The sequence below is a fragment of the Athene cunicularia genome (genome assembly GCF_003259725.1).
Source record: "Athene cunicularia isolate RWA chromosome 1 unlocalized genomic scaffold, athCun1 chr1_part1, whole genome shotgun sequence".
Lineage (NCBI taxonomy): Eukaryota > Metazoa > Chordata > Aves > Strigiformes > Strigidae > Athene > Athene cunicularia.
In genome coordinates, this window is record NW_020799091.1 from 57,555,437 (window position 1) to 57,578,053 (window position 22,617).

The following is a 22,617-nucleotide window of genomic DNA, read 5'->3' on the forward strand; positions in this document are numbered from 1 at the left end:
ACACATCTCCCCCCAGTTATCCCATACACTGGTAACTTTTGAAGTTAGTTTATACTTAACTGGATATATTTTAGCTGTATCATCTTTATCTAACTCTTCAGTTTAGTAACTAAGCTTTTAAGGTTTAGCTACAAACTTCCCATTAATGCTGTTCTTCCTTCATGTACCCTATGATGAACTAAAAGTAGTTGTTCCCAAAACATCATCCAGTTTAGAAACCCTAACTTCACTGCAGTGAGTGCTTGCTGATGTTACATGGCTGATTTCTTCAGCAGGTGGTTTGCACTCTCTGCAGCTCTATCTTTAAGAACAGCCAGGAGCAGGGCAGCTGGGGGCACCAGAGCAGCCCCAGCATTGGGGATGAGGATGGGCTGAAGGTGGGCTGGGATGTGGGCCAGTGTCTGGGCTGGACAGGGCTGTGGGGAGCGGGAGACCAGGCCCTGCTGCGACGTCAGCGGGGCCAGGGCTGACGGCTCGGGTGGCTGACACGGGGACCTGGGTCACGGGCAGAGTGGGGCAGCCCTGGGAGGATGTGCATGGACAGGGAGGGTTGGTGGTGCTCTCAGGACTCTGACAGGCTCACGAAACTGCTGAAGGAAATAAAAACATTGCAGGAGAGGGGATCCCAGAGTTTTTTGCTGTATGCATGGTCACTAATGCTTGATCAGAGCAGAGACTCAAAGTTCAGGGGGTGTTGGGGTGGAAGCATGGCATTTGACTAGGTGGAGAGAGGCAGTAGCTGCCATACAACCACCTCGCTGTAGACCAGAGCATTGTTAGTAGTAGAGAAAGCAGGGAATTTTTGTATAGAACACAGGGTTTCACCAGGAAGTTCACATTTGTTGAATTCAGAATGAAAAAAAGCTTTCCGCAAATTTATTTTCAAATAGCTCTTTGAAACAGATTTTCTCAAACAATATCCACTGAGTGTTCGATTTTCAGGTCAGTGCCATAGCTATCTGGGACTGGAAGTATTAGGAATCTTTCATCTGTCTTTAGTACTACAGTCCACAGCCAGAAACCTCGAAAGCTCTGATATAAACATGGTTTCCAAGGTTTCCACGTTTACTGACAGACAGCTGAAGAGGAGGCCATCAGGTTTTCACAGGTTCCTTTCTCATGTGCATGGGAGTCTAGAAGTCCCTTGATTTGTCTTAAATCAAGTAGCTGATGGGAAGGCCTTTTGAGGCACAGTTGTTAATAAATTTGCTGCTTTTTAAAAAATAAAAACCCTGCAACATTTGTGTTTGGGTGGGTGGTGTTTTTTTGTTGTTGTTGTTTGTTTTTTTTTAATGGGGTGGTGGTGAAGACAAATACCAACTGTTTAATCTCATGGAGAAACAGGAGTTCTCCTTCAGTCAGTTTTGAATCAGCATGTTTGTGCTCATGGAAATCACAGGTCATGTGCAGCCACAGACCATGGAAGGAGCCAGAGGAGGGCATCTGGGCCAGCATTTGTTAGTGAACCTAGAGCACACACCAAACCAGCTCAGACTCAGGAAATGTGATTTATTTAACTCAGATATTTCAGCTCTTGAGCAAAGTAATGCAAGTGGGAACCTGCTGGATTTGTAAATCTCTTTACCACAAGAATGTAGTTTTTAGATTGTCTACAAGTTTTAGTGTCTACATAGCTAAATATGTGAAGCTTCTTTGTATTTTTTTTCTTCTCTGCAAGTTATTTCATGGAAAAGAATTGTTCATGCCTTGGATATAATTTTGTTTGATATGTGCAGTATCTGTACAAAACTCTATACTGGGAAAGTAGAATATGGAAAAATGGTCTTCTAGAGAAGCCAGAGAATACTAATGCTGCCTATTAAAAGATCTTCCTACTTAAAAGTTGATTATTTTTGGTCCTCAAAAAAAATGAGGAACCATTTGGTTAAAAATAAGTAAGGAATTTTTCACAGAATTGTTGAATTATTAACGGAAACCTTGACTCTAGACTGTTTTGATGGATCAAACTAATTTATCTCTGTCTCCCTGAGATATTTATATCATCTGTCTAAACAGCATGAATCACATTTAAAATTATATCAACTTGTGCCACCTCCAGGGTAACAAACTGGAGCTGATTCAACTGAGTGTTGCTTTCCTTCATTTTAATAATTCACAATATCTAATTGATTTTTATTACAACTGAGTCTGTTCACTTTACAGGGAATTTGAATTCATAGCCAATAGAGGGGGGAAAGGAAATTGGCAGTACCATGTACTTTTTTTTCTTATATTTTGTACCCTTTTAGTACAGGTAGAGGAAAAATGAATGTTGTCTTTGATTCTTGAGGTATGTGCATGTGTACATAGACACAAACTTATTTATACTAAATACACATACGCAGTAATAAAATGCGTAATTTTTTACGTATATAAATGTAGGATTTATATACTTTTCAAGTAAAAGCCTTAAGCTATGAAAGATAATTTGGACTCAGAGCACTGACCATTACATAAAAGTGCTAAAACCTTATATTATCCTTGCTATGTGTTGCAACTGAAGTTGGAATATGAAGTTGGAAAAATGAAGTTGGAATAGCAAAGTTTTGGCAACTTTCATGTCTTGCACACTCTTTTTCTTTAAACAATAACAATAAAAGATTTGAGAATTTGCCATGAAATGAACTTCCAAAAAAATATTTTTAAATTGATTGAAACTTTTTGATATTAAAAAAGAAATGTATTATATTTTGTAATTTTGCAAGCAATCTAACAAAACCACAAGCAACACAGTAGATTTAAACCAAGTAGCTGAAATGAAAATGTTTTATATTCTTCAGCTTTGTTTCTTATTCATGTTATCCCCTCTTTTCCTGACTAACTAGAATAACATTTTCAAAATCTTGTGGGTTTTTAAAATATATTTTTAATTATGATATATTATTTTTATATATTAAAATATATTATAAATATAATATTATATAGTATTGTGGGTTTTTTTGTTTGTTTTTCTTTTTTTAGTTTTGGTAAATAACCTGTTGAAAGTGTTTTAACTTACTGTGCTCAATTTTGGACTCCACAGTACATGAGAAGTATGGAGCTACCAGAGTCAAGTGAAGGGCCACAAAGATGATTAAGGGACTGGAAAATCTCTTCAGTGAGGAAAGACTGAGAGAGCTGGGCCTGTTCAGCCTAAAGAGAAGGCTCAGGGTGATGTCATCAATGTATATAAATACCTGAAGGGAGGGTGCAAAGAGGACACAGCCAGGCTCTGCTCAGTGGTGCCCAGCAACGGGACCAGAGGCAATGGGCACAAACTGAAACACAGGAGGTTCCCTCGGAACGTCAGGAAAGACTTTCACAGTGAGGGTGACTGAGCACTGGCACAGGTTACTCAGGGAGATTGTGGAGTCTCCATCCTTGGAGATATTGAAAAGTTTGCCTGGATGTGGTCCTGGGAAACCAGCTCTAGGTGCCCTGACTTGAGCAGGGAAGCTGGACTAGATGACCTCCAGAGGTTCCTTCCAACCTCCGCCAGTCTGTGATTCTGTTATTTTATGACTTTCTCTTGTCATGACATACACCAATGGACATATCATTGATACCATATGGCAATGAATATTTCAAAGACTGCGATGTAAAATGTAAAGTGCAAAGATTGCAGTTAGCTAGATTATTCAGTAAAACGTTTGTAAAATGAAAAACACTTGCCTTCCCAATAACTGAACTCGCCAAACCTTATATGATCTTTTGCAACTTGAGACTCTTAACTAAAGCAAGTTTAGGCTTTAGCAGATGGATAATTTAGTACTGACCAAGTGGAAATTTAGGTAATTTAAACTGAAAATAACTCCTTTGACCAGGTTGGAGAAAAGAGATAAAAAAGGCAAGTCTGGATACCCGCAGTAGGCTATTCTAGTTTAAAAGTCTGTGATTAACTAAACATCCCCATTAAGCACTATAGGATTAGATCCTCCGTATTACACTGTTTTAATACATATTTGCTGAAAACTTGGCTTCTAATGCATTATTTGGGGTATAAGCAGAAGTGGATAGATGGAGATATAGAACGGGCTATGTAGCCATATTACGTGACACAGAGCTGTGTGCAGAGAGATTTTAAGAGCACAAGAGACAGTCTTACGTAGATCTGTTCCTTGCTGTGACAGGTCTTCAGTACTTACTAGAACAGTGAGAAGATAAAATTCAAAAAATTAAACGTAGTAATAGACCATGTAAAAGAGTAAAAATCCTTCATGGCCTCTCTCAGAAATCGTTGTTTTGAAGTTCTGAAATATAGGATTAATGTAGTATATATTAAAAATAATCTATGACCAGCATGTGCAATTAAAGTCTTTTATAAGCATTACTGTAATTTAAATTCTAATCTTGGCAGTGGAATTGCAGTTGACAGTAAATGTAGTTTTAAACTTCAACACTAAGTAAAATCATGCATGATGACCTCTTTGGACAGAGAAAGATAACTGTAGTCTCAGTAGGGAAGAGTATTATCTCTTATTTTTTCCTTTTTTTTTTTTTTTTTTTTCTGTCTTAAATAAATTAAGTAAAATGGTCTTACGCTTTTATCTTCTAGAAATAGTTTCCTACTGATATTGTTTAATTCGTTTTAATGTCTAAAATACCCTCCAGGAGCAACTTTTTTTTAATCGTTTAATTTTCTAGTCTATTTCCATTTCTAAGGATACTGATTTTAAAGTATTGTTTGATCTGATCCATAGTTTCTCATTTCTGTTACTGTAATAAATAACAGCTTTTATCTGATGAGTGTATATTACTTACAGATCATGTATGCTGCTGATGTGAACCTTGAGTACTTTCTTAAAATATTCTTCTACAAAGACTAATACTTTTGATCTCCCAATCTAGCAATACTAATTTAAAATCAACTTGTTTGCACAATTTATACAGGGATATGGGTAGAAGATTTCAAAACTGAGATATTCACGTTGACTCAAGTGATGGAGAGCACACTAAAGTATTAAGTTCCTTATGTCAACATGGAACAAAGAGGGTATTGATAGAAATAATATTGAAGAGTGTGTATAATAGAAATATCTGTTATAGCTAGTTGATTTATAACCTGAAAATTAAATAACATCAATAGTCATCCCCTCATACCCACCTCTGGTATATTTTTTTTATACAGTAATGTGAATTTTGATTGATTTTTCTTCTTTTAGAACACTACAGAATGTTTTTTGACAAAAACATTGTGCTAAGCAGTCCCTGGAACGTAGGACTTCACAGGACTTTTTTTTTTTTTTCTATATCAACTAGAGGGATTTTCAAAAGTAGCACAACATAAACAACCAAGACCTCAGCCTTAAAGAGAGATTCATTTCAAGCATGTTGACATAGGGGGGAAAAAAAAAGTAACGATACTTTTTTCTTTTTTTTTTTTTTTAGAAAACACAAGTTTTTCAGAAACTGTGACTCCAACCATTCAAAAAAAGAGACTCAAGAGATATGCTGAATGCAAGGCATAGTTACTGGGAATCTCAAATGCAACTAAACAGAATAGGCCACCTTACTATTCTTGTCCTAATGTAATCTGAAATATTTTCACTAGCTTTACATTTGTGTGAAGTAGTAGAATCTACGTCACAAACTACAGGAAAGGAAGTCATCCACTTGGAAAGAACTGTTAAAAACATCTTCACTGTGCTGGTCTAGGTTGAAACTGCAGAACAGTGTTTTAATTTTTTACTTTCCAAAAATTTTCAACTCTTACAACTCAATCGTCCTTCCTATCTAACACCTCAATTTAAAGTGGGAATACATAACATGAAATTCCTAATATTTCTTCACCTATTTCATGAACTGTGTTTTAGATTTGAAAAGCACGTCATGAATCACTCAGTGGTTGCTAAAAATAAATAATAATGAGCCCAATTCAGTTATGCCAGTTGCTGTTTTCCTTCTGATGACTGACTTTATGCTGTAGAGAGGAATCCTTATGCTGTATCTCACCTACTGTTGTAGGAAATTGATTCCATTACAATTTTAAAATGAGAACTGCCCCCAATTGTGTTCTTACATAGAATAATTGGGCTTTAGTTATTAAAAGTAAGTGACAGTGAGGACATCTGAGTGTATTTTAATGTCTGGTCAAGCAGCCTGGATCTTTGTACTCCAATAAGAGACTTCTGTTCTAGTGAGAGTTACTGTGCTATAACTAATGCTACACAACCACAATAGGTGTTCTACCAAAGGCAGTTATCTCCAATAGTGCTGGCTTAATGAACCAAGGATTTATTTAAGAGCTTTGTCCTTGCAGTTTAACAAGCACCTGATTATAGTTTAACAGTTGCCCCTAGACAGGGAGTACTCTTTTCATCTTACTGAGAAAAAAGGTGAATGTAATTTCAAAGATACTACATTGCCGTGTTGGGGTCTCTAATCATACATAACATCTGAAAGCTCTGAAACTCCAAGAAATTTGTCCTTACCAAAATTTCTATGATAGAGTTAATTATCATTACCAACTTTATAAAGTGGAGAATTTAAGAGCCTCTCCTGGAGTCCTGGTGATGTTGTCTGTCCTGTGTCAGAAAATGAAAGATGTATCTTCAGTGGGTACATCTCAGGAGTTGAACCCAGTCACCTTTCTTTTAATTATAAGTCTTAACCTCAAGATCGGTCTTTTCTTATTTTTCTTTTCTGCTAAGTGTTTCTAAGGAGTCTGCATTTTTGTGCCCTGCCATAGCTCGCAGAAAAGATAATCATGATAAATAGACATATATATGTTCACACATGCTCTTAGATGGCAAGAGTAGCACAATGATAACAGAACAAGTAATTTGTTTTGACTGTTTTCATTGCCTATGGAAAGTTTAACCACAAGGATGTAGCAGAGCTTTCAGCCATAGTGAACATTAGAATGAAATAAAAAAATCAACCCAAACTGGTACAAAGGTGGAGAGAATCTTTTCCAGTGGGAGGCACAGAAATAGCAATATCACTGCTGAATGCTACGGTTTCTGCAGGCACATAGAAATTGAAGCAATGTTCAAATTCAGTTTCTGGTTTACCCAACAATTATGTAATATAATTGTTTTCATAAATGGATGGAGTTCAGCCTATAACTAAGCTGAAATCCTTCTCCTTTTTTTATTCAGTGTGTCAGAATATTTAAAACCTGACATAAATTATTGTATAGGTAAGTGAAGCAAAAGAAAGTAAATGAATGAATCTTTATTTACATGCATACGTGTCTAGTGATGCAGCAAACTCCAAAGTCCCACCAGTTAAGTCTGCGCATCCTATTGAGTCATTGTATGCTTCCCAGTAGTTTAGTGGAGAAGGACAGCCAGCCTCTGAGGGCTCTTCAGTTCACACTGTGCCTTGAATACATACGGTTCAGATGTGGATTCAGAACTTTTTGTCAGAGACTTTACCTTTGTGTCTTTGCTCTCAGACCTACAGGTATGCAAATGTAGTAGAAAAACATTTTTAGAATGCACTTAGAATGAAGTTAAGATTTTAAGAGCAAAAGCATGTGATCAGAGCCAAATGATTGTGGTTTAAATTGCCGTCTTTCAGCTGAGATATTTTAATTCTTAGGCTATTGCAACTTTGCAAGTGGCTAAAATTCTACAAGTGTTTTTTCCTGGAAAACTTGACTGATTCTTCTGAGGTTTAGAGATGTAATGGTAGTTTTCCAGCATAAACTGGGCCTGTGTCCATTTTACGTATGTTGTGTGTAGCATTTCGACTGCAGGGTTGCTACTATATTCTGTCCCTACTGATGTATCTTCAGTGGGTACATCTCAGATTCTTTTCAGCTAAAGACAGCCACACCATCTTTCCAGGGTTGACATGAATATACACTCAGGCTCTTGTTTCCAACTGGGGAGGCTTTAGCCTATGGCATCCTTTCCTTGTCCCTGGTATGTGATCCTGTGCTTTGTATTTCTAGTTTCAATCCACTTTTATTACTTCAGTCCTTTAGACTGTCAGTCCAGTTCATGTGGTATGATCTTCCATCTTCACCTTTCTACTGAGAGTTTATGGGTTTGTATCATTGGCAAATGTTGTTAGCATACTCTAAATTTTTGTATCAATATCAGTAATACATATTTGGTTCCAAAAACATCCTGTGAAACATCACCAGTTACCTTATATCCCAGTAATATCCCTTTTGATCCTAATGTTGTTTCCTTCTCTTAAACCAAGTTGTGATTCTTTTACATTTCTGGAGTACCTTATCCAGAATAATTTTTTTCCTAAATGACACTGTATCATATATATATATATATATATATATATATATAAAATCATATCAGCTAGATTTCCTGTGTTCCTTTTCTTAAAATATCAATTATCTTATAAAGACACATGCCAGGTTAATTTGGTGTAGTGATAGTCTATTTTGGGATAAAGCTGTTATTCGTTATATTGCATTTTTCATTACCTCAGTGTCTCTAGCTATACAGTGCTTCATATTTTGTTTCAAATCCTTGCACAGCTCATGAAGTCAGAGCCACTTGTTTTTATGTTGCCTGGATCATGTACATCCCCTTTTCTTAAAAAAAACCCCACCAACCTGGATTTTTATTTTTCAGACATTTGATTGCCAGCCTGATAGATTCATTAAAAGTCTTTGTTATTAAACTGGCCTTTCATGTGCAAGTACTGTAAGTGCTTTCAAGTGTAAATTATGGGGTCTCGCCCTCCTAGTCTAGACACTTCCTTAAAAACAGTTTTATGTCTTTGTTTTGCTCTCATCTTAGATGAGTAATTTTCATTTCCACAGTCTGTATCATTAGCTACACTGCATTTGCTACTGTAGTCAACATCCCAATATTAATTTTGTTTTGGATTGTCTGTAAATTATCTTTAATCTTAACTGCTTTTTGCTGCTTGGTGAAGCCACTTTTTTTGTTTTCTTTTTATTTGGATGCTGAAAGTACATTTTAGTACTTCCAATTTTGCAAGATCTGACCATGCCTAACATTTTCTGTTGTCACTTTCTTCATATATTTTGTGACATCTGACAGTTTTCCTTGCATATTAGTTTCATTTTCCACCCTACAAGCCTTCTGCATTCTCCAGATATAGTGACTGCTCATCTAGAAGGAAATGGAGCCCTTTGTTATAGAAGGTTTTTCCACATGTTTGAAGCTGCTAGTTTTTCACAGTCCACAGCCAATCCTTTTCTTAAAGGAAAGGCAACTTCCTTGAGTCTTCATTATTTCCCTTAATTTCTGATTTTTTTTTTTTTAAGTGAAATTCTGATTTATTTATGTTTAACATTTATTCATGTTACAGCCATTTTTTGAAAAATGGAATGAATGTGTCTGAGATACAGCTTTCCTGATCAACTCTTTAGCAAGGTCTTGTAGCTCAGTTTTCTTGTGTAATGTGTCACATTTTCAAATACCCAGGTCTACCCCTTATTGGTAGAATTTGTTTTCTGGGAAGTTACAATATCACCTCACAGTTTTCATAGTGGTGTTTACTCCTTATTTACTATTTCATAATAATTATTTGCCTTCTAAATAATACAGAAATTTATATACAACGAAAGGAATCTTACACAAACCTTCCTGAAAGGAATCTGAAACCAATGCAAAACAATTTTTACCCTCTCTGATTTTCTTACAGCTTATCACTTACTTGGTTTACAGTTCATTACATCACTATTTTTGCCATGAGGAAGACTGTGAGATTGGTACATGTGGATGTAGAAAATAAGCAAGAAGATGTCAAACTGACTTGCAGATCTACTGCATCATCTATGTGACAGGGAAGATACAGTGAGTTGTACAAGCTACTGCAGGCAGTTTTATGCCCTTCTACACTTCAGTATAGTCCTCTCACCCAAATTTTTGGGCAGAATATTGCCATTGCTTTACAATTAAAAAAAAATTCAATTGGCAAAATGATATTTTAGGGGGGTGGTCAGGATGAAAATCATTAATGCAATCTTGCAAATTCATATTGGTTACATTCCTTCTAGTTCTTTTCAGTTGCATGCAAGAGATTTTCCATTATTTATCTCAGTTTAATCTAATTAATTTCAGGTTTTTATATTTTCTTGTTAAATAAAGCCAAGAAACTGCTTTGTAGGACTACTCTTATGAAATTTTTGTATTCATTTTATTTAAGCAGGCTACATGAATTTCAAGCGAAATTATCTTTTTTCTTCCTGCATCATATGTTAGATTAGTGCATCTCTAACTGAGAGAGATTAGTGCTGCTGGACCATCAGTACTAACCAGCAGTGGCTTCTTCCTTACTCTGTCATCTAGACATGGGAATAGGAAAATCAGTCTTCCTTTTAGTAGAGCATCTTTCTTCACCAGCGGACCTCAAACTGTTAAATCACAAAAGTGCTTGACATGGAGAATGCAAAGTCATTGTGATAAGTAATCCTGGAAAGGAAGGAAAATACGTAGAGATGGTTATGTTTTGTCTTTAGGTTTTTTAAGCTACTCTAGGACTTCTCACCATTTTCCAGAATGGCTTATGCTGTCTTCTGTCAGTGAAGCAGAGTAATCACAAGAGTAGGTCTTTATTATGTGTTTTATATCCTACTTTTTTTTTCTTGTCCTTTACCAACAGAGAGTTATTCAGCAATTTTTAAGGTGACAACTGTTTTAAAACATGACTCTCATACGTTTTTGAACTGTTGTGGTTGGTTTTTTTTTTTGGGTTTTTTTTTTTTTTTTTTTTTTGGCTATTGAACTGTATCTTGTCTTAGAACCATCTTAGAAGGCAAACAAAATTTTATTGAGCAACAGAAGATATTCCTTTTTCTCATTAAAATATTCTATTTACAATAGTGATTTAAATTCCTTATTGGCAGCAGACTGGGCTTGTATTTCCAGGCAGTTGACTCTAACTACAGGCAACAGATGCATTTAAATAGACTGCAATAAGATTCTATTTTTGAGATGTAGTGATTGGAAAAGAATCTTCTTCTGTCAATCAGATACACATTCAAATGGTATTTATTTTAAAATTGAATATTCTGGTTTAAAAGATTTGCAATTGTTTTCTCATTTTTTCTCATTTACTACCTAAAATTGTAAAGGAATACTGGAGAATTAAGTCTTTAAAATTGGCACCTGTAATTTAGTGTCGAATGTGATGCTTAGTGTGCAATATAAATAGTGTAAATTGTTAATTCATCTGACTATTTGGGTAATATTCAAGAAAACTAGAGAATTTTTAGAAACAAACTTTCCTTACTTTTATAATTCTTTATACTATTAGATACATTACAAATTCTAAGCAATGTATTATTCAACTGACAGAAGGCTAGCATGCCATGTCCTGGTAGACTGAGCAGATGCATTGGTTCTTTAAGATACTTCACACTTAGCAAATAATCATAAATAAATATAGTCCTCTGAGTATCAAAATATACTACATTGCCAATATTGTGTCAATATTTAAAGACAAAATTCAGTTTCACAGCAGCAGCCAACTAAAGTCTAAGTGGGTGGGAGAGGGCTGGAGGAACCAGTAGCCAGCGGAGGCTTCAGGAAGAAGAATTTGCACCTTTCAGTAGAGGTAGGAGCTGCAGCTGCCACTGCATGATGGAGTTACTGCTTTCTGCTGTAGCTGGCTCCATCTATGCTCCTTTTTAGGGTTTATACCGTAAGACTTATTCCTGTGTCCTCAGGCTGCAGTTTCTACCTGTTCTTTGCCTACAGCTGGGCAAGGAGGTGGATGGAATCTCTGCACTTGGAGTTTTGTGTTGATAGTAGTTAACAGTAAACAAATATATGGGAATGAGAAAGAGATGAAAGTAATAAGAAAGTCTGTTGTTCATACAGGATGTTCTAGTTCTATATTCCTTCTTAAACTAAGAATTCACATGTAGACATATCAAAATCACATACATCAGATTTCAAAGTCATGGTGATTTCAACTGTCTCGTCATATTTAGGTCGTATTTATTAATTTCTGGGTTTAACTGCATATGAACTATGTTGAGTGAATCTGTTAATTTAAAGCGACAATTGATGGAATCTATTTTAAAAGCTGTATTAGAAAATATCACTTTCTGAATGAAAAAAAGGACTTGACACACACTTTCCTTCCATTGCTAGGCCATGGGAAGTGTGATTGTGGGAAGTGCAAATGTGATGAAGGCTGGTATGGTGAAGCTTGTCAGTATCCAACTACTTGCAATCTTACACGGAAGAAAAGCAATGAAATGTGCAAGAATTCTCAAGATATCATCTGTTCTGGTGCAGGTAAGATGTCTTTTGTTGCTTTTGATGGCTTGATGTGCTCCCTGTGTTATCTTGAGAATCACTGTAATTTCTTTTCTAATTAGGAATTTTGTAGAGTATGTTTCAAGAGACTGAGAAATAACTGTGTGTATACTAAAATTCTGAATTTTCCTATTGGCCCATTCCTGTGCATATGGTGGGCACTGATTCAAAATGCCTACTTTAGTACTCTAGTTTATCCATAGCTAATTTAGGTTGATGAAGCTACAGCTGTGTCATGTATTTTGCCCATCAAAAGGTTCTGGTAAAGGCATTAACACAGAAAGTGATACAATTTGTTTGTATTTATAGTATGCAGAAATGGCATTTGCAAATATTTTTTTCCAGGACATTTATAAGCAGTACAGGCTTTTGAGCTGTAACAATGATTATTAAAAACCGTTGTGGGGCATCTGCTGGATCATTTAAATGGGGTACTTCCATCATCACTTTTCTGATTTGATAACTCTCTTTTTTCTAATTCTTTAATTTTACAACTCATCCTCAATTAAATGGGAAGACCTTTCCTTAAATAAATCAGAGGACAAAGAAACAGCCTTTTAGAAGCCTTCACTGCTGAATGGTAAAATTTTGAAGGACATTTGCTACCAGTCACGGTTTGAGACCAGAAACTGCCTTCCAGTTTTTCCATTGCATTGATCTCTGAGTGAGAGAATGTTTCAAGAACACCACTTCTGCTCACTATTGCTGGCCTTTAATTTCTGCCTGGGTCCATGCATTTTCATACAACTAAATTTCACACAAGGTAGTTGCTGACATGACCAAAGAACCCAAAGGATTTGTGGTCTTGATACAGAGAAGTTAGGCTCTCACGACAAGACATGAAAACAATTTAAAATCTTAAGCATACAGCATATTGAATAAATGATACATTTAACTTATGACAATAATATAGATTATATGAAACTCATGATTGTTTAGCTAACAAGTGAGAGACACCTAAATGAGAAACTGACTCAAAAATAATCATAGTTCATTGTGATCAGTCGAAGTACTTAAACAAGAATGCTAAGACCTTTCTTTTTCTTTCTTTCCATGGCTAGGAGTAGCCCCAGTCTGTCTATCACTGAGTCTTTACAGGAAAACCAATGTAGTTGAACAACCACTAAAAGTGGCCAAGAGGGGAGTGTTTGTGAGATCAGAAGAATAAAAGGTTTTTGTTTTCCTGATATGAAACTGGACAAGCTGAGCTTGGGGTAGCTTTGATGGGCTGTAGCCATACACATTTTGTCTTAATGGGTTTGCCTTTTGATCTACTGCCAACATTGCCTTTGGGGTCTGAGTACTGTTTTTCAATTGTCAATAAAAGATGGGAAGGGATGACATGAGTTGTTGCAAAACAGTCCTCTGCTGTCAAACAGATAACCATTTATTGTAATTATTTTCATGAACCAATCAAGATCCACCTAAAAGTTAACTTCTTTGACTCAAATGTTCCTAATAATTTGTCAGAGAAACTAGGGCATCCTACCTAAAGTGAAATTCTCTATATGAGCAATCTCCACTTCTAGTCAGTGGGAGGGAATGGACACTTTTAGGACACAGTCTGTCTGACCTCTTTAAATGCCCAATTTATGAATCAATTTACCTTTTTTTTTTTTTTTTTTCCCTCTTGGGGAGTTATCTGTAAATAAGACAGTTTTCTCAAAATTTTTATTTGTATTTATTTTCCAAGTAATTGTAGCAAAAAATTATAGTTCTGTTGGTTACTTATATTGTATTACTTCATTAGATCAGCTATTGCAAATATTTTTAAAGTTTACTTTTTTAGACTGGTCAAGTATGTCACAGAGCCGCATTCTGCTGTTCTTTGTTTGGATTAATATGATCTTTAGTAAAACTTGCAATGTTTAAATATAAAATTGTTTCTGCAAACTAGTTGTGTAATATCAGCATAAAGCTTCTATTTTGGAGGACTTCTTTTGTGTCAATAACTATGTTTTCTAAAATAAGTGTGGATGTAACATGAGGAGTCTTATAAATTAAAAATTCCTTTTTAAAAAAATCTGTACTTGATGTCCAGTAACTGCTGAAACAGCTTATGCAAGCCCACTGACCACAAGCCCCCAGTTAACATGGTATTACACAAAGTTTCTGCCCTTACAATTTTAATAAAGGTGATAGAGGTAGGGAAAAGGGGTGTCTTTTATATGACCAACATGATTTTATGGTATTTTTAATTATTTGACTGTATAACTCCTTAATATGTTTATTTATGGCTGTTATATGTTATCATATATATCATTATGTTCTAAACTAGAAAATATTCAGGAGAAGGCAGCAGGTGTTTGCTTTGCCCTGGCAACTGCACTCCAGGTGAGATAGATTCTGTGAGAGAAAAGGGATGCGTTGTCCTTCCCTGAGAGCAACAAAACAAACTTTTTCTGTTTGGGAGGGTGAATCATGGCAAAAGGCAGCCACTGAGGTGAGGGAGCAACTCTACTCAAAAGACCAAGAAGCAAATGTGTGACCAGACCAGAGGTAATAGAGTAGAGATTTGTTTAAAAACCTATTTCCATTCCTTGCATCACCTGAGTGCTCTGGCTTTTCTTTACATCAGAAAGTTTTCTGTTGTGGTTTATGTTGTGAGGCAAAACCAGCTCTACACTTCCAAAGGGGCATTTGGCACATACACTGGGGGTGAATCTCAGGCAGACCTGTGTTCTCAAACCACTTGCTGGTCTGACATGGGTAAACCCCATCTTTCTTTTGACAAATCAGCAAGTGTCTTTATTACAGCTCTTAACGTTCTTGCAAGATCTACTCTTTTATGAGACATCACCCACATAATGATGAAAGATGAGCCCTAAAAGCTTAAAGTTAGATTGGCTCAAAGTCCTGAAATAACAAGATATTATTGTAGAGGTTCCTACAGTTCTTCAAATGAATGAAATAACTTGCAATGTGAACATCAACACCACTGGAAAAACATGCACTTTGCAGTAAAATTGTTGATATGCTGTTATAATACTTATGGTTTGTTTAATAATGCTATGAATGTATTTCTCTGCAATTAGCTTGTCTGTCGTGGAATTAATGTACTGCTGTGGTAATTGCTTTCTAGCTTGAGTCCTTTTGTCCTGACATCTGATCATAAGGTCTTCATGCAGATGTTCCTCACTAACGTTTTCTTCCTTTGATTCCAGGCTTTTTCTCCAAGGCTATGCTTACAAAATTTTAATCCTCAGATGATAGCTGTAGGAAAGGGACTAGAGACCAGAGTGCAAAGCAACTTTGTGAATTTAGGGAGACATTTTTTCAGGTCCTCGGTAGCCATGCCCTGTTACTCTCATGTAACATGGCTGTGGAACTGGATAAAACCAGACTTCATTCCTGAGAAGATGACTAAATTACATTTTCTCCTTTCAGTGGGTAGAAGATATAATTTCCAAAGCTCACTTCATACGTGTTATGGTTTAAGCCAGAGGGCAACTGAGCACCATGCAGTCACTTGCTCACTCCTTCCCCCTCAGGGATGGGGAGGAGAAAATAAAACAAAAGGCTTGGTGATTGAGACAGAGACAGAGAAGGATGACTCGCCCATTATGGTCATGGTCGAAAGACGGACTGAAATCGGGAAGAAAAAAAAGAACGTCAATTTAATATGAACACCACCACCACCACTAATTTACCAATCAGAGTAGGACAGTGAGAAATACAACCACATATTAAAAACACCTTCATCCCACCCCTCCCTTCTTCCCAGGCTCAACTTTGCTTCCAACTTCTCCAGTTCCTTCCCCCCAGTGGCACAGTGGGACAAGGTATGGGGGTTGCGGTCAGTTCATCACCCATTATTTCTGCCGCTCCTTCCTCCTCAGGGGCAGGACTTTTCAAACTTTTCTTCTGTTCCAGCGTGGGGTCTCTCTCATGGGAGTCAGTCCTCCATAAACTTCTCTGATGTGGATCCTTCCCACGGGCTGCAGCTCTTCATGAACTGCTCCCACATGGGTCCCTCCTGGGGGCTGCAGTCCTCCCAGCAACAGCCTGCTCCAGCGGGGGCTTCCCATGGAGTCGTGGCCTCTTGAGGCCCAGCCACCTGCTCCAGCGTGGGTCCTCCGCGGGCTGCAGGGGGCATCTGCTCCAGCAGTGACCTCCATGGGGTGCAGGGGCACAGCCTGACCTCTCACCATGGGCTGCGGGGGGGTCACTGCTCCGACTTTTGTGTTTGCGGAGGTATATCCCTCACAACTCCCACTCCTCATCCCAGGTTCCCCTTCCTAAATACATTATCACAGAAGCATGACGAATGTCGCTAATTGGTCTTGGTCCGAGGCAGTTCTGACTTGGAGCCAGGTGAGCTTCTAGAAGCTTCTCACAGGATCCACCTTTGTATCTCCCTCCCCTGATACCAACACCCCACCGCACACAAACCCAACACAATACATCAGTTATATGAAGTCAGAGAGACAACTCCAGGTGTAAATTTTACTTAGGAAAATATGTTTCTCCTTATTAAAAATGAACCACATGAATGTTTTATCTATTTACAGATAAGATTAGGCTTTTTGTTGATATGGATTGGTTTTGTGTCTGTCTTTATTTGGCTAGATGATCTTTAGGTTTCAGCCTTCTCAGAAATAAAATATGTACTATCTCTGATGGACTAATGAAACTCTTCCCATAAACTGCAATCACTGAGTACTGTCTTAAATGTTTACAGGCACATGTCAGTGTGGCAGGTGTAAATGTGCAAACTCAGAAGGAAATGGACTGGTCTATGGTAAATTTTGTGAATGTGATGATAGAGAATGCCTAGATGATGAGACGGAAGAGGTTTGTACAGGTAAGTATTTTAGTGAGTACCAGAAGAATGGTGATGATTAATATAGGCTATTATAAAATAATTTAATAGTGTGGACCTAGAAAATGTCTTTACTGAATGTATGACTTGAAACTATATTTGCAAGAATTTAGCTTGCAAATTTTAAGTGGGAATTTCAGATGCAAACATGAGCTAAGCAGGAGTTTAAAGAATGAAGAAATCTTGTGACACCCTCCCCTTTTTTGAAAGAATGGCAAAGAGAATTATACAAAGTAATTCACTAAGGTAATTCATAGCTTAGTGTGTCTGTCTTTGGCAGAATATAAGAAATGTGAATGCTTTGTGACACAGATGAGAGCAAGATGGATGACATATCAAAAACAAAAGAAAAAATAGATTATTAAAAATTTTGTCAAGGAAGCAAAAAATTAAAAAGAACAAGAATAAATGTGGGATGAGAACACAGAAGCAATTCAGGAGATAAAAAAGGAAAGGAATGAATGAAGAAAAATTTCGTCTGTCATAGGAAAGGCAAGAGAATAAGATGGAGTGGACTCTGCTGATAGATAGAAAAGCAACCAAAATTATAACTACTTTCATTTCATTATAAGATAGAAAGCTGGCAATTAAATATTGTACAATACACACCATTTATGACATTATAAATGCTGCCACCTATATTACTAGGGAGGCTTGTCCTTGAGCTGGAAAGTGCTACAAATATTTTTCAAGCTGTACACATGCATACTGTGTCTGTATGCATACAGGAGGGTTCAGAACTGCTCTTAGACTAGTCATAATCTGATAATAGTGCTTGGTCTGTGTCTGTGTATAAAGAAAGAGAGTAGTTGTGTAAAATAGACTTATCTATCCTTACACAGAGAATAAAATAAATTTGATTTTCTTAAGTTTTTTTTTTTTTTTTTTTTCATAGAATTAGGTAGGGATTTTAACTGAGGGTAGAGAGAATGGTCCTCTGAAGTCCAGATCCAGGGGTACAATATTTCCAGTAACTGCATAAAATAAAACGAGTGGAGTGCAATAATTTTTATGTGTCAGTGATTCCATCTACATTTATTTGCTTGTAACATTTACATATGGTACCAAATATGATAAAAATTTACCATTTCTTTAGTTCCAGTAAATTCTGTCTGCTGTTTTTGTCAGGTTTTTTTCCCCACCTGTGTCACTGCTGGTTTATATTGTTAGGTGTTTCTTAGATTTTATTTCCTCTTGTTTCATCCAGTGGTGCCATATCCCAGAACAGACTAGATGCATCTCTGTAAAAATCTGGTTTTATGTGTATGCAGAAATCAAAGTATGCTGATATAAAAGGACAAAAAAATGTTGGTAGATTCAAGTCTCTAAGGTCTGTGATTCATCAGTATAAAAGCCCTGATACTTTATATAAGTTTTGGAGCCTTCTAAAGTAAATATAAGGTGTAAACTAACAGTGTGCTTGACTTAGAAGGTTGTAAGCTGAAAGGTTTGTACATCTAGGTTATAATTGTTAGATTTTGCTTTACTTTTCTAACATGCCTCTATGGAACATAACCATAACTGCCTTAAGCAGAAAAATGAACAGCAAATGAACTCAAGGTCAAAGGTACATAATTTCATCACAGAAAAAGCAGACTTCACATGCATATATGGTTACTGATTCTCTCTCTCATCCCAATGTCTCCTTTAATACCCTCTATGCTGTCTTTTGTTTCACAGGATTTCCACTACAGGAATCTTTTAGGTTTGTTTATTAAGTAATACAGAAACAGCGTTCCAACCCAGTTCTGCTTAGCTAGCAATGGTCCCTGGACATTCTCCAGTGCCTGTTGTACTTCCACAGTTTGTATAGCACCTACTTAGTTGCTCCATATCCTTTACTGCCCTTGAAGGTATAGACAGGACTTGAAGATTTTGTCTTCAAAACAAGCCAATTCAGGAAGATCAAACTAATGAGAAAAAAAGCTTCTATTTACACACATGTCTCTAAAGCCTGCAGCTGTAAACTGGGATTTTATCCTGGAAAAGCATACAATGCCATGCTGGGATATTGATAACATGCATTTTAATCTTTGCACAAGGGGACTGCATTTTTAAGCAAAACAGTTCTTAGGTAGGGCAGAGTTACAAAGATGCATCAAGCTTTTCCAGCCTCAGTTGGATTTTTATCAGTCATTTGACCATATCACTTTTTATTCGAGGTCAAATAAACTTTGGAAGTTTAAGTTGCAGCTTATTTTTAATAAAGTATTGTGGTTTCCAGCAAATTGATATCTGATCCTAATCTTTTTTTATCTAAGGCTTTTTTTCTCTAATGGAGTGATTTTACCTTCAGTCAAGAGCAAGAGGTAGTGGTAAATTGTATCAATTATTTAGTATTTATTTGAGGACTTTACAAGTGTGAGTGAAGAACAAAGTAGTGATGTTTTAATCTGCAAAAATTGCTAGTAGATCAAATTAATTTACTCCTTCACCGTTTCCCCTTTATTTCTTGTCCCCGGTTCAAGAATAACCTTTTGGTAATAAGTGTTATTTTAGACTGTCTTTGTTGTTCTCTAAGTAAGATGGTATTTTTGTCGTGTTATTTTTTGACACATAACCAAACAATTGTTATGAAAATTCCATGTGTAATTGTAAAAACAGGGGAAAAAAAAGTATTCCACAGGTCTAAATTTGCACTCTTGATAGTTAAGGATATAAATTGACTGGAATGTGATAGAGACAACCAGGTCCACTAAGCTTAGCGTATCTAGAGGTAAAGAAGGACTAGATCCTGACTTGATCCTTCTAGTAAAGAATTATGACTTTAGGATTAGTAAGTGTTGCAGCTACTTAATTTAAATGCTTTGTGTCATTGAAGTACATGGCAGAAGTCCATTAGTGGATCAAAATGTTCAGGAACTGGTTTTATCAAGTCTCAGGTGACCCAGCTATCCTTCTGGGAGATGTGTGGTTTGTTAACATCTAAAAGGTTCATTTTACTAATTCTTTAACATCTAAAAGGTTCATTTTACTAATTCTTATCTTTCATGAACTGGTTTATCCATATTCAAGAATCTTAAGAGGTAAGAAGGGAAGCCATATATAATGTAGACAGTTGTAAATCAAGGTCCCTCTGCTGGGATTATCTGAGGAGTCAAGAACACACGATGCTTTCTTAGACATGCCAAGTAAGGGGGGTGTGTCCTATCTTAACATTTAAGGCTGTGCTTAAATTTTAACTATTACATTTGCCTATAAAGTTTCGAAAATTAAGCTTACAAATATAAAAACATTGACATTATTTTCTTAGTGTTTATGGATTAGATTTAATATGTGATTAAATGAAAACCATTCTAAATAGATGGGGAAAAGTATAATTCAGATATCCTTTTTCTTATTTTATGTAGGCATATACGGTCTATAAATTGTTTCTATTCTGAGTCTAGCACCAAAAGTTTTTAAAAGAAAAGATCAAAATAGTTAAATTGTTAATGCCTTTTAAAAACTTGCCTCTTTCTCACTGTACAAAATTTGTTTTGGCTTAAGGCCATGGAAAGTGTTACTGTGGAAACTGTTACTGTGAGGCTGGTTGGCATGGAGATAAATGTGAATTCCAGTGTGACATCACCCCCTGGGAGATCAAGAAAAGATGCACATCTCCAGATGGCAAAATCTGCAGCAACAGAGGTGTGTCATTCACACGTTCCTTCTACGCATATTTATATAGCTTGCTTTTATTTTACACTATGCATTTTCTGCAGTTGAACGTAGATTGTGTTTGCTGATGGTTTATAGTTTTTGTCACTTCAAATCTGGATATATGTATCCAAGTGTGTGGGTAGATACCTGTATTTAGGTATAAACTTACACAAATCCACACCCATTTTTGGATTAAACTGACCCAAGTTCTCATCCTTCATTTTTGTAGTAAGACTGAGCAGGATAATTTGTTAGAACATCTGCTTTGGTGAGAGTCTTATCCTACAAATTAAAATATTAGCAGATTTTTGACGTTGAATGTATTGGTTCTGTAAGGCCAACAGGGCTGTATGTCATTCACTGTAAATAAGACCAAGGACACATAATTGAATAAGAAAAATAAAAACACCTGGAAAAAACAAGTAAGAAGTGTTCAGTAACAATGATGTGGAATGCATACAGAGCTGGAAAAGTAGACTTCACACTATATTTCTAACTATATGGGGTTTTATTTACACAAAGTTCCAGAATTTGAATTTTACCTTATACTTTGTCTAATTTTGCTCATTTGGAAAAAAAAAAAAAAAAACACCAAAAAAACCAAAACCACAAAATAAGGCTGCTTTTCACTGGCTGCTGTGTTTGGCTTTGTTGAACAAAGAGTTAAATAAACATGTAATATTTTTGGCAATAGCCCAGAATAATTACAGTAGAACATAAGCACAAGTCGCATAGATACCTCTCTTAAAAACATCTCTACTGACAAAACCTGCTGTAGTGTGAACACCTAATTATCCCAAGAGCATTTAGAAAACCTCTTGTAATTATGAGGAAATTCAAAGATTGGCTCAAATGCAGAGATCATGTAGGCTCATTTTGTCTCAGGACATTACAGTAAATTTTTTTTTTTCTGTAATTCTGGAAATAGTAAATATCAAAGTGGCTTCAGATCAGATATTTTGTTTGCTCAGAGAAAGTAATTTCTTGTCAAATAATTTCTTCTCAGAGCAATTTTTTGTTCAAATTTAAAATTTTAATGTGCAAATATTTCTTTAAATTTACATTTTAATTGGGGAAAATGAGGATAAATAGTATAGCTGATATTCTGAATAGCTACAAACCCCTATACAAAGGTAAATTTATGGGATGCTTCTATATTTTTAGCCTATCATGTATTTGCAATTTTATCCACATAAAAATGTTTTACACTTTTGACTACATTAAGTTGCTTTCCAACACAGTATTTCTACTCTCTTTAGTCCTATTTACCCAGTTTTCTGTGTTTATACATCTTGCGATATGGGTGCAGTTCATCTTGTCAGTCTTGAGCCTTCTAAAAATTAAATATCAAGGCTAACCTTGCTGTCCAGCCTTCTTCAGTGCTAAGATAGATAAATTGTCAGTATCTTTCCACCAACTGTCTAGTCAACCAGCTGAGACCAGATGTGAACCTTTATATTTTTTAAACTTTGGTGAGATGCCGTTTTGCATTCCGATATTCAGGGCAGCTGAACCAAATTCACTTTGAAGTTGTTTCTGGGAGGATTAATCACTCTCCAGAGACACTTCCTCATTTTCTTTCTCTTTTTTTATTTGTTTGTTTGTTTGTTTGTTTGTTTCTTTTTTGTTGACAGTTTTTTCCTTCTCCTTCAGTAATGTCTCTGAATTGTGAAAATATCAAAAATCCAGTGCAAATTTCTTGAGGGCTGTCTTGGGCGCTTTAGCACTAAACAGAGCAGCAGCTTTTTCTACTTCATGTAATTGTCATGCATGCACAATTGTGTAGACCTTCTCTTTTTAGAGAATGTGCTTATATCTATATGTACTTTTTAGTCACCCTGTCCTGTTGTTCTCAGATGCATTATATTGTTCAGAGTAATCTGAATAAGAAGAAAAAGGCTTTGGTTGAGTAGCAGAAGGTGAAGGAAATGAACTGCATACATCTGTAAGGTTAAGCTGGTT

At 36.2% G+C, this 22,617-nt stretch overlaps 1 protein-coding gene across 1 annotated transcript in view; it reads left to right on the forward strand.

Moving 5' to 3' along the window:
* Window positions 1-22,617, forward strand: part of ITGBL1 (integrin subunit beta like 1) — a 154,445-nt gene that overhangs the window by 48,385 nt on the left and 83,443 nt on the right. Inside the window, exons 4-6 of the mRNA XM_026845689.1 lie at window positions 12,024-12,170; window positions 16,873-16,995; window positions 20,503-20,643. Of these exons, the coding sequence (XP_026701490.1) occupies window positions 12,024-12,170; window positions 16,873-16,995; window positions 20,503-20,643 (411 nt within the window). The remainder of the gene's footprint in view (window positions 1-12,023; window positions 12,171-16,872; window positions 16,996-20,502; window positions 20,644-22,617) is intronic.